This window comes from Perna viridis, chromosome 10 (assembly GCF_037379345.1).
Source record: "Perna viridis isolate PV_CMFRI_1.1 ecotype Kerala chromosome 10, ASM3737934v1, whole genome shotgun sequence".
NCBI lineage: Eukaryota > Metazoa > Mollusca > Bivalvia > Mytilida > Mytilidae > Perna > Perna viridis.
In genome coordinates, this window is record NC_142454.1 from 41,319,749 (window position 1) to 41,333,812 (window position 14,064).

Here is a 14,064-nt window from a genome sequence, read left to right on the forward strand (position 1 = left end):
CGCTATATAGATGACGTATTATATTTAAACAATCCTAATTTCCTACTTTATTCCTCTAGTTGGCTAAATAGAAAATTAGCTTGAAGTAAAATACCCATGAGAGCTAATTGTGGACAATATAATGTTAATTGTACTATAATTGTTCTATATATAACTGTCCGCCTGTAGAACAATTTTTACAAATTCTTTTTTGGCGGTTAGATATATCAAACGGCAGTCAGAACCACCGCAATAAGCTTGAAACTGGACAGCAAAACAGGAACTTTTTTTAAGCCCCAAATCCCTAAATCCCGTAAAAATGTCGTCGGGTGATGTATCAAATGTTACGGAACAACTCGCCAATACTAAAGTAAATGAAACCTACGAATTTAATTTCAAAGGGAAAGGTCTGAAATTGAACAATGCTGTTGATGGTAAGAAAAATCCACTACTCGCGCGACTAATTTTAAACTACATGTGTAGTTTTTTCCGCGTTTCATAAGAGTCGTCAGTGGTTTTTATACTTAATTATAATAACGCGGGACATTTGTTATCAGAAATGCCCCTTTATAAACACTTAAAAATGTCAAATTCTTGTATTTGTACTGTGTACATATGGATTTAGTCGTTGGTCTGATTGTATAAACTGTTATGTCTGTCTTCCCTTTCTGCAAGATTTGGTCATCAGATATATAGCAGAAATTCATTTTGCTGGAATTTATTAAACCCCTTCTCCACTTACATTGTGGAATTTTATTTAAGCCAATGACTTCCTTTGAGTAATAGTTTAATCAACAGATTTTAATTTTTCAGATCTACATCTACATCTTTACGTTCATCTGTCAAACTAAACACTCAACGCTTCCGGTGCGAAAGAAACATTTTGGAGAATAATGTCCGAAACAAATAATAGAACTGCAAAGGGCAAATAAAAAATAAAGAAAGAGAGAGGCCCCATTTGCTTTCCAATTACCTGGTCTAGACCTGTTCGGCTTTTGTGGCGGTACCAGGGTCGAAGACTCCGCAGACATAGCTCTAGCCCATCATTTGACCTACTAGGCAAATGGGAGGATAGCAGAATTAGCCAACTGGCCAACTCTCTCTTGAAGGATACCAAGGAGGGAGACTCAGCGACTGATGCTGGTAGTGAATTCCAAACTAGTTCGTGGAAAAAAGCTGTACTTCAAGATGTTGGTCATTGTAGAGTACTGTCGAAACTTCTTGTCGCCTGATAATCTGGTTCTGCGGTATAAGATACTCTTTGCATGGGATGTCAACATGGTTATATACTACTTTGTAGGACATAGTCAACTGTAAGTTCTTCCTTCTATGTTCAAGTGCGTCCCAGCCTAGTTCATTTAACATGGTTCCTACACTACTGGTGTTCCTATAGCAGTTGGTGGTATAGCGGGCTGAACGTCGCTGGACCATTTCCATTTTCCCGACCAGATCTTTCTGGTGGGGGTTCCATACTGTGGCACAGTAATCAAGGTTGGATCTGACCATTTCGATGTATGCTTTTGTCTTGGTTTCTGAGTTTGATGTTTTAAAGTTGCATGGCAAGAATCCAAACATGCTGTTTGTCTTCTCTGTTACTCTATCAATATGATGTTTCCATGATAAGTCACTTTGGATGTCAACTCCCAGGTATTTTGTACTCTTTGATGTTTCTAGTACTTGTCCCTTTAGTGTATCCTGATGTCCAATTGGTGACCGTACTCTGGTGACAGTTAGAACGCTACACTTCTGAGGGTGGAAGTTCATACCCCAAGTCTTTTCCCAGTTTGCGAGTACGACAAGGTCTTCTTGTAGTACCTCTGTATCTGGAGCTGATGTTATTGTCCTGTATACTATGCAGTCATCTGATGATGTTTCTCATGTTCACGTGTAATACATATCTTATATTGTTTCTTGTGTTCCTGTAGATATATTGCTACTCGGGCTTTAAACCCCAATCAACCAATCAATCGATTATCATGTTCTTATACAGTTGTGTAACAGTAATACAGTGAAACCTTTCTAAACCAAATCCATTTTGGACTTACAGATTTTATCGGTTAAAGCAACTAAGGTTTTAAAAAAAATGTTTGGTCTAGATATTTCCGGTTCTCAACAGTTTGGTTTACAAAGGTTTCAGTATATTTGATTAAACGATCAAATCATCATTATACCATATATGGTCCGTCACTGCCTGTCAAAATAGTGTCTTAGGTCCTATTTGATATTTGTTGATGGTTCAAAATCTCTATCCTTAAGGAGGTAGACCTAGGTTAAGGGACATAACTCTTGAAATCAGTGATATGTTTGCATCATACTCAATTTCACCAAAGCCTTTTATTCAACAAATTCCAAGAAAAAGGAGGCAAAATATTCGCCGAAGATGTAGGTATGCCATGTCTCCGTGATTCAGTTTAATTATGTAGATCATATTTGGTAAAATGGTTAACAGTTGCTTTTAAATTAATAGTCAGAAAATGTAGCTTCATTGGAGCTTGTTGAAGCTTTGACTTGTAAAGAGATGAACCGTTGAGTTCTAGTTCTTAGGTGCTAAATACAGACAAACAAACATTGTGTTTTACATTTTTCTATCTTAAATGCTATTCTGATTCTTGGCTAACGCTAATTAATCGTACTTTCCAGCTGTGAACGATTTTCTGAAAGTACTGGATTTAAGCTGGAATCATCTTCGACTGAAAGGAGCAACTGCTATTGGAAGGGCACTACAGGTAAATACACTAAACTTAAAAACAAAATAAATACCAGTTACTGGGTGCAGTGTATATTATTTTACTTTTCTCGCATCATTTCTTGATAAAAAAAGCCTTACTTTTTATGAGCAACTCGGCGGGTGTTTCTAGAAAAGCAGAGGACGCTTACCCTACCGGTGCAACTGGTCCATGCTCCCAGTTTTTAGTGGAGTCCGAGTTGCTCATTTGCTTTTGTTACTTTGTATGTATGATTTTAGTTACTTTATGTTCTTTGTTGTGTATGTCTGTTTTCCATATCGGGTCTTTGTCCCTGGATTACATTCTTTTGATTACCGCTATAACCTTGGTTCCCTTGATTACTCTTTGACTACAAGAGGACAAGTAGGCACTCTAGTCCACGTCTTGGTTGAAAAGTTTGTAGTATGTCGTCGAAGCATATTGTAAGGGATATCTAAATCAATTGAAATTACTCACCGATTAACCGTTACAATTTTCGATTAACCGGTTAACGAGTAGAGTTTGTTAACAAGGCAATATCCCCTGGCGTTTTCTATTTGGTTTGACATATAAAATACGCATATAGGTTGATTAAACTTTATATTTATATCTGACTAACATACGTTCAACGTAAACAGTGAATGCCGGAGTCTTACTCATCGGTTTTTGTATCCGAAGTTTAATTTCAGTTCAAGGAAATTTTATAAAAAAAAAATATTCAAATAAAGATGATGACAAACGACTAGATAGTTTCGTAACTACTTGTCCAACACGAAAAAAATACGTTATGACAGGACGGATTTGTTGGGTCGTATGTGAACATTCTGTCTGAACAGCAATTTTAACTTAGAAAAAAAACGTACTTGCTTGTATTGTGTTAAGGAATATGTAATTTATATAAAATAATTATTTTTATTATCAATGTAGCAAAATCGACATCTTGAGACGTTGAATATTTCCTGGAATGGATTTCATCTGACTGGAGCGGCAACGATGAGTGTTGCTCTTATGAAAAATTCTAGTCTTCTTGAGCTTGACTTGAGTTGTAACAGACTGACGGACACGTGTGCACATTTTCTGATCCAAGGATTGGAGCAAAATTCAACGCTTAAAATTATTCGGGTAATTGCATTAACTAATAGATTCTTCTACAAATCGCTTGCATAAATTTTATTAACGAATATAGCATGTAAAAAGTAGAAACGCTCGACAGAGCTCGAGTTTTAAAAGTAAACAAATAAAGCGACGATATATAAAATCACTTGTAACTCAGGTAAACAAAGTTATTAAGTTTAGCTCTGCCTTAAATCAATGAAGAAGCTTACGACTATAGGAATCACGCATGTCTTAATCTAAAAAATCTCTTGATCCTTCAGTAGATCTCATAGAAACTGTATTTGACAATTGAAGTGGAAATGAAAATTGTTCGCTGAAGTTATTAACACTTAAAATTTTGTTCATTCTACTATAGAAAAGTACAGGAAAATTTCCGAGAACATTTACAATTTAACCAGACAAATATATTTCAAGATATATAGGAGATTTAGCAGTTTGAACAGTTTCATTGATTATCTTCAGATATGATAAATCACCCCGCCTGATATGTAGACAGACCTGTAATGCCTAATTCTTTACACAAGGCATTTTTAATCTGGCCTATCTTACACGGAAAATATTGAAAATTAGCAATAGCGATAAAAATCGCCGCAGTAACAGAAGTAATGACAAAATAAAAAAAACAAAAACAAAAACAAAACAAAAAACAAAACAACAACAACAAACAAACAAACAAACAAAAAACAAACAAACAAACAAAAAATAAAAAACAAAAATCAAAAAACAAAAAACAAAAAATAAAAAAAACCCAGACAAATATATTGTATTTTTTCAGTTAGGAAAAAATCAGATGTATCCATCAAGTGCACAGCAGCTGATAGAGTGTATAAATAATTCATCATCAGCAGTTCAACTCCTTGACCTTGGGGTACGTAATGTATTAGCGAAAAATCATAATCACTTAATCTCCTTATTCTTGGAGTACTTGAATGTAGTTCATAAAAATATGCCATCCTCATTTTATCAGGACATGCTTCGCACTAAACTGATTCGTTTAGTCGAATTTTTACCGAAGTAACAGCTTGCAAGAATGCATACATGTCATTTACATCTCCTAAGACATATTATTTTAACTCCTGGCCAACCATTGAGCCATTACCTAAACGCCAATTGCTTAGTATAGAATAAGCACTCACTAATTTCATTTAGTCTGTGGTATGACTTGCTCGGGAATCGAACCGAAGACCTGCCACAATCGAAGCGAACATGCAACCAAGAAACGACGATAAGTGACAATTTTACATTTACAATTTAAAAGGAACACCGGTATAATAGTATAATACATGATTTTATATACTTCACAGGACCAGTGTGTTTACGATACTTTTGTCACCTTGTACAAAGAAAAGCAAAAGACACGAAATCCATTTAAAGCCATTTACGGATATGTATGGGATACGAAACGTCAAGGAATTTCACATAGTGATATAACAGAGGAAGACAAGAATCTCCTTGAAGAAGACCCTTTGCTTGTTCTATTTGAATATGCTAGGCTTCAAAATTTCCGATTGTTAGACATGTTCACGATCTTGGATGCTGACAAAAGTGGTTCACTTGATAAACAAGAGTTTAAAGATGGTCTTGAGGTAAAATATATTAAGTTACATACAAAAAAGCTTGGAAATGAACGAAAAGAAAGACTAAAATAGAATTTAACACTGTTTTTCCAGAGATTATCGATGTGAAAAATCGGACAATTCACTCACAAAACAAATAAAAATTGTTGTTTTTAATATATTATGCCGAAAAATGAATGAAATAAAGCAGATAATACCGTTTTAAGCCTCTAAACGGTTCTATATCTTGTCAAAGCGACGGTAGCAATGCTGTTTCCGATTTGTACATGGAATTTACACTGTTGTAAAACCAGGCATCACAGAGGTCATAAAAGGTGAACAGCCAATCATAATGCACGAAAAAGGCATATGCTAATTAGATTGGAATTATTACTGTTGTTTACGTTTTGTTATTGGTTAGTCAGCCAACTACTATGGATATATATCTTCCATAAAGGCGTAAAGGGGAATGTCGAGCATGATACAATATTGATAATACACTTTCACTTTACAGGGATCCAGACACTTTGAAAGGGAGGGGCACCAGCCGGGGTTCCTCAGAAAAAGGGGGTCTAGCTAGGACTTTGTTTACCATTTTCATCAATTTTACACATGAAAATGACAAGTTTTCCAATAAAAAGGGGGATGCCAACCTCTGCACCCTCTGGATCCGCCACTACTTTATAATGCCATATTTTCAGAAATATTACTACAATGTACAACACTTATTTAAATTTCCTGGCCCTTACCTCCACTCTGATACTTTGAATCTAAGTAAGTTCATCACTGCATTTTTATGTTACATGTATCAGTACTTTGAAAAAGAATCGGTAGTTTAGTGCTCGATTTTTACCTTTAAAGGCAAACTTTTTCATGTCAAAATTGAATTTTAACTCTTATTAATTCCTCTTTGTTTCTGACAGCAAGTAAAAATTCCGATGGCTGATAGATCTCTGGATTATCTGATCAAAAAGATGGATAAAGATGGGGATGGAGAAATAGACTTTGGGTATGTAATTCTTATGTGAAAGCATTGTGAAAGGGCGTGCGGTAAACACATCAATATACTTACAATGGTGCAATATAGCTTAAGATGATGGGAATGGGGTGGGGTCCAGGGTTAGAGGTGGATATTGTATAAAAAGTTTTTATTGCAAATTCTGGATGTGTGGTGTTTTAGTTCTTTATGGTTGAACTGGATCTTATTTTTAAATTGTGAGATTGTCTTAAAATTTATCAAATGGAAATAGGTTGCTATTGATTTTTGTGTAAACGATACAAATTTATGGTGATACCATATAATTATCCAGTATTGATTGTTCCAACAATTCTGATTGATTGATTGACTGTTTTCATTCATCGTTATGAATTAGTCGATGACGTGGTGGAGTAGTCTCTTCATTCAAATGACATACAGATAAACATTAACAAAGATAGGAATTATAAGAGATAAAAGTGGTTTTAAAGGAGTTTGTTGGTTTATTGATTGTTTTCTCTTACTCGTTCACGAAACACCATACACCCTTTGACCCTTCCGAATCATGCAAACACTTGTAAAAGATATACATGCATGGGACGCTCCAAGACGGGTAGAGTCTAAAAACTTGGGGTCTGGGAGTAAGCCATAGCGCCAACAGAACAGCAAAGACGGCAGTAGGATATCAAATAAGATTAATTTACAAAAAATCATAATTACTCCGACATGTTTTATAAACTTGTAAAAGATATACTAGTACATGCATGGGACCCCCCAAGACGAGTAGAGTTGAAAAACCTGGGGTCTTGGAGTAAGCCAGAGCGCCAACAGTACAGCAGAGACGCCAGTAGGACATAAAATAAGATTAATTTACAAAAAATCATAATTACTCCGACACATTTAATTCTTGTAGGTCCAAACGGCTGGACAGCGCTACTAACGCCCGTGTTCATTAAAGCACTGACCCTGAGAGACCCAAAATGTTAGTCAAAGTCGTTACCAACCCCCAATTATCGTCAATCATTTGTTTACATGAACTTAGACCACAGTTACACCGTACTTAAACGTTGTATAGAACTAAATTTAATTCATGATTTTTCTAACTTCACATTTTGTATTTATCTTTAGTGAATTGATGTTAGCACAAAAACTGCACAGAGAAAAATTACGTGAGTTCATGAAAGACGATGTTGCATTGGAAGATACCGAAATTGGACGCATTGACCGAAAGTTGCGCATGGTGATGAGTAAACGACATTTAATGAAGAAAAAGACAACACCGACAAAAGGAAGTAACTTATTAAAAATTTTGTCCAAGGCAGCATTGGGTAAAAAAAGGGAAGATGGTGGAGATGCAGAAAATGACGAACCTCCAAAATCGTTGGCAGAAAAAAATAAGGAAAGCATGTCTAATCCTACAGGTGGCGCTCCTAAACTAGCTAATGGGATTTTACCTGATATAAAGAAGACTCCACTTGTTGCCATGTCGACACAATTAAACAAAATAGAGACTGAGACAGATACAGCAACTGAAACATTATAATTCTTTTTTTTCTTTACAAGATGGATACTTACACGAACCTTAATTTTTGTTTCATTTCCGGCCAAACTCTTACATTGAACTTCTACTAACAAGTGAAAAATCGCAATATATAAGGAGGTAGACATAAGGTAAGGGACACAACTCTTACAAATCATTGGAACGTTTGTATTCAGGCTCTTTATATTAATCTCACGTAAGGATCAAAGTATCTTGGATTGATATCATTCTGTTTCAAATGAAAGCTTGAAAGCTTTGGTTAAATTTTATATGATACAAACATATCATTGATTTCAAGAGTTATGTCCCTTACCCTCGGTCTACCTCCTTAAATACATCTCTAAGAATCAGGCAAAAGGTGTGGCACATGGAGAAAAAAACGCTGAGGTATTGATGCATTATTAGTAGAGTCCGACTTGCTCATTTGCTTGTGTAATTTTGTAGGTATGGTTTTAGATACTTTATCTTCTTTGTTATGTATGTCTGTTTTCCATGTCTGGTCTTTGTCCCTGGATTACATTCTTTTGATTACCGCTAGAACCTTGGTTCCCTTGATTACTCGTTAATTTTTTTTATACCATAGTACCTCAAGAGTCTGTAAAGTTTGCCCTTTGAAGATCAAATTTCGTTGAATTGCATTTAGGAAAAATGTACGCCAAAACTATCTTCGTCACAGATACTTCATGATAACTTTTAGTAGGTTTTTGGTTGTTTTCTAGATGTATTGAATACATCTAAGGAAAAAAGACCAAATTAAATAAATGATGTGCCACCCATTGCCTGATTCTTACACAGATTGGTACTTAAAGCATGCATTAATATTTTGTAAGATATATTTGTGTTGTTTTTGTTTTAATTGCTTTCACCAAGCTGCAAGGATCGTTTATGTATTTTTTTTAACAATATGTAGTGCATTCAAATGCTGATGACTTGACGTAACTCATTAGCTTCAAGTACTAAATAAACAATTGGAAATCAGACTTTCATTGGGCATTTAGTCATAGAGAAATGATGGAAGTAATTATGGGAGTCAAAATCCAACGTGCAATTACCAGTAGTAATCTCAAAGTATAACCCAGTAGACACGGTTGTTCTTGGATAAGTCGTTTTTGTGAGATTATATTAATTAATTAATTAATTAATTAATTAATATCTTGCATTAATTAAGGAGAAAAATCTGTATAACAAACAGGATTATGTCATTTTCGTACATTTATAATCGAACTATAACAAGAACATATCGAATAAAAACAGGACATTTGATTTTTTTCTGAAATACACAATTATAAAAGATCTAAATGGGTAAATCCAGAGATAGCACGTCTTTTATATAATGATATTGCTGTTCTTCAAACAGAATATCATGATCAAATGATTAAGAATGTTTAATCAGTACATGGTTCTGTATTGAAGGATATCATATATAAAACGTGCCCTGTTTAAGTTATACACAGAAACGGTAGAAGTTGCTTTTTATATCGGTCATATGAAGCTTTGATTGTGGTATGCTGTGCCGATGTGCCGTCTAGCTCCGTAAGCTATTTCAACGAATTTCATAACACCGCAGATGTATTGATATCCACATCGCGCCTTAGGTTTTGTAGCGCCGTGCCAGTGTTAATATAGTATACAGATCAGTTATCCAATTAGCGATAATGGATATTTAAACTGTATTAATGTGCCATCTGTCGCCATGGCCTGTGTCTATGTCACAAGAGACCGACGGACTTTATGAGAGGCAATATTATATCAGATACCTAGGCAGTGAAATGATACAAATACTGATAAAATTTACAAATGCTAGTTATGTGTGATCTAAGCTTTTTCAATGCAATTCTCCTCATATTAAAAAAAAATAAGTCTATGCGAAAGAACTCTCCCCAATTTAAGTATAAGTGTTGAATCATCTTCCGTCAAAATGATATTGTAACATGTTTAGCTCCGCAACATACTTTATATGCCTGTCCCAAAACAGCAACTTGTAGCCCAGTGGTTGTCGTTGCTTTTTGTATATTCATTGTTATTTGTTTTACGTTTATTCTATAGATTAGGTCGTTTTTCGTCTTAAATTTTATGAATAGTTTCACTTCATTTATTTTAGTGCCTTTTACACCTTGCTTTATAGTATGGATTTTGCCAATCATTGAAGAACTGGTTTTGACTTGTAGGCGTTGCTTTGCTTTTGGTGGATGACTGTTGCTTGGCAACCATACCACGTCTCCTATTTCTATATTTGTTAATTCTTAGTCATTGTGTCGAGAAAACATTATTTTGAGACAACAGGATTAACCTTACCTTACGATGTGTTTTGAGGCACCTTGATATAAACTTAAATTCAAGTATTGATCTAAGGTGTTCTTATGGCAATTATAAAGCATTATACAAATAAAATATAGATTGAAAATACTAATTGGCGCTTTTTTGTACTTCTTAAACCATGCTACTAAGTCAAAAAAGATAAAGTCTATCAAATATGTGTTTTTAAACTTGATTATTCTAGTATGGTTTTATTTATGGAATGGTACGGATACAAAGCCAAACCTGAATTACATGTGAATGATATATATTAATACGACATAAATGTCCCTATCATCCCTTAAATTGAAAAACAAATTAAAGAAATTGTCGTAAATCTCCGCACAATACGAACATATGTTTATTCTTTATTTCTCAAGAATTCTACATTTGATTTTGATTTTTTTTGATTTTTTAAAGTCAACTAAACTTTATGGTAAAACATAATTATTGATAAAACAAGATGTTTACATGTGATCAAGTTCAAAAGCTATACACAATACATCAATCAGACTAAATGAGGATATCAAACATTTCTATTCTTTCGTATGTTAATTGTAAAATGTCCAACGCGTATTTCGGTGCAACCGATCAAAGGGAATTAAGCTTTATAAAACATTCCCATAAACGATTGTCGGAATTTTTGTAACGAAAATCAACGAAATCATAAAAAGCACCAAAATATCACAGTAACCACACACAAATGCTTGCATCTCAGCAAGTTTAAGCTGCATACCAAATGTCATACCATTCTAATGAAAGGTTGTTTTGTGGTATTCGCTTTCGATATATCGTGACAGACAGGCAGTCATTTAGTCAAGAAAGTACTTAAAACCTCACAAATTCGCAATATATTCACACAGTGCTTTAAACCAGATTTAAAACGGCGACAATATCGGTTATTAGTTTTGGTATGTATGGACAGCGCCTGCTAAACATTATCCTGTGCGATAACTTATAACGTATTTGCAGATTCTATTCAGGCTTCGATTTCACAAAAAGTCGTAAGTGTGAAATTGTTCGTAAACTATGACGTCACAATGCTATTTTAGGTTGTGACGTCATTACTTACGATCAACTTTACACTTACGACTTTTTTTGTAAAATCGACGCCAGGAATAGATATGTTGTTATATGTGACAGAATAAAGGTAAGTTTGTTATTGTCAATGCAGCATCATATAATTTGTGTTTGGAGTGTTGGTGTTTTGTTTTTGAGTTGCCACCGTTTTTTATTGGCATTCATATACGAAACAATACTTCCTGTAGTTAATCATTAACAACTGTAACCTCAATGCCAAAAAATCCGGTTTGTTTTCACTTTGACAGCAAATACGTATTGTATTATATTGTACATCAGACAAGAAAGATTTGATACAACTATTACCATACAAGAACATGAACAGGAAGACGTTTAGAATTGGAATATCTAAAATATCAAAGTTCCAAAATCGATTCTGAGGATTTGAATCCAGAAAACACACAAAAAGACCACCTAGCTCGCAAAAAAAATAATGATTAGTTTATTAATGTTAGAACATTACATGTAAAGGAGCATTACCAATAATACATTAATTTGTTTAATTATACATAAGAAATAAAATACAGTTATAATGTCATGTTTGAACTCATTCCATTAGTTTTGGTTACTTGTGTTCAAAGACTGTGGCAAAAAATTCTCTGTTAATCTGAAGCCCTAAATAATCCGTTGTTCAAGGGTCGCTTTCTCAATAACAATCTGTATACCAGTGTCAGTTATGTCATAACATTTTGTAGATTTTATCCCGAAAACTAGAACGTTTTCCACTACGTCTAAACGTAACGCAATCCTTTTTCTACTGAATTAAATCTGTTGCATACGACTTGCTGCCGGATTCAAAGTTATTTTTTCTGAAAGGTTTATGTAATATATATAAACAATCAAAAAGTAATAGAAGTTAATGATGTATTATTTCATGTCGAAAACATTTTACATTTAAACTCAGTATTTTTTATTTTTTTTATATTAATTTACCACATGTTATAGTGAATATATAGCGATATCAACAAAAAAAAAAAAAAAAAAACAGCATTGTTTTTTTTTTGGCATTTATATCAAAATTATCTTTTAAATAGCTTATGTTGATTGAGGTATTGGTTATATGGAAGATAGTAAAAACAAACAAACAAACAAACTACAAAATAAAACAAACAGACGTGTGATATTCTTCGACTTTTTTCATTTTTATTTACTGTGATACCTTTTCATGGAGGATTTAATACGTACATATACGCAAGGCACCATAATGATCAGGACAACACAAACACCAAGTGGTAAGGGAAACATCTGTAATGTATTATCTTTACCAATTTCAGGACTCTTTTCAATGTCTTCATAATGAAAAATACAAAAGCATTTTCTTGTAATTCTATTTGTTTGTGTTTGTTTGTCACTACAATTTAAAGCCTTTCTGTGACTATCAAGAGGCGTAATGCATAAATTGTAATTTAAGAGGGCTTACACTTAACTTAATATGTTTTGAAAATACCAGCAGCTTTATTCTATGATCAAAATTGTTTAAAAAAAATAGATGTATATCCAGGTAGTAATTTATTGGTAAAGCCAATTAGAAAATATTTGCCATGAATCCTAGATATTTAATCATCTTTTAAACAGTATTGTATTGATATTCATATCTATTGTATAACAAGGAAAACTAACCTGTAGAACCTCCTGATTTATTAATTGTACATTCTTCACTGCGGTCATAGCCTTCAAAACAGCAAACACAAACTCATATCTTATAAAAGTGTGGATCGTACAAAATAATATCCAAAGTCGTAAATTTTAGATGTTTATTCAGTGTATTACACATCTGCAGAACATCTGTTTTAGTTACTGAAAACGATTTAGGCTTATAACTATCTACAATACTATAAAGATAAAATGAAAACGCCTGAAATGTGTTCCTTATATGACAGCATTGTAATAGAACAAAAACATGCATACCCATACAATATCTTTCCGAACAGTTTTTAGAGGGCAAAATTTGATATGATAAGAAATCCGAACAATTCTTCACTAGAACTTTGTATGAACGTTGGCAACAATTAGTGCGTGTTGCAACACAAGGATCTCTGGAAACTATACATTCTTCAACTATTGGAATGCTTCCTGTATTTAAAACTGTTTCAATTTACGAAACACGTCTTTGTTTGATTAAAGACATGGTGGCAAGTTTGAACAACGACTTTATGTCTACATTTACCCCAACAAAGCCAAATGAATGTTAAAATTACATTCTTGTGTGAGTGTGACCAGAGATAAACGAGAATAAAATTCATCTTACATACGATCGCGATTCACCGTTGTTAGAATAATTTTGTATATTTGTAATGCTTTCGATAAGTGTAAAACGCAAGGTCTTCTCGTTGATTCTATCTTAGATGTTGTAGTCATTGTGCATTTTTTAACATCTCTTTTAGATAATAATTGTTGGTGAAGCAGCAATATAACTATAAACATTTAAAAGAATTCAGGATATGTGTTTGCTACGGTCATTTTTTATTCTTTTGTGTTATTTACAATTATGTTTCTGTCAAAGTATATGATGTGATATGCTGGGTTTTAATATGCAGTGTGTAATTAGTGACTCTTCTTCTCTATCATTTGCAAACGTGTTTTTTTTCACATAATTTATTTATTTACAGTAAACTTAACCATTGATCCAAATCGAAGAGTCAGCTCCGCATGATTTATGAATAGGACAAACATCTGTAATTTTTGCTCCTTTAGATACTTTATGCCACACATCTTTTAAATGTGTATCACAAAGTGCGGTTGTTATCGACTTGCAGGTAGTTGTCCTGGATTTTTCATCTGGTAAACTGTCATGGTAGTAGAAAGCACATGGGTCTT

General features: G+C 33.7%; 1 protein-coding gene across 1 annotated transcript; it reads left to right on the plus strand.

Moving 5' to 3' along the window:
* The first annotated feature begins 298 nt into the window (after positions 1–298).
* Positions 299–8,850, plus strand: LOC148605814 (uncharacterized). Its single transcript, XM_088547617.1, has 8 exons — positions 299–413; positions 1,039–1,179; positions 2,620–2,705; positions 3,612–3,806; positions 4,576–4,668; positions 5,105–5,386; positions 6,280–6,365; positions 7,461–8,850. The coding sequence occupies exons 1-8, from the start codon at positions 299–301 to the stop codon at positions 7,873–7,875; spliced, it is 1,413 nt and encodes a 470-aa protein (XP_088403743.1). The 3' UTR covers positions 7,876–8,850.
* The last annotated feature ends 5,214 nt before the right edge of the window (positions 8,851–14,064 follow it).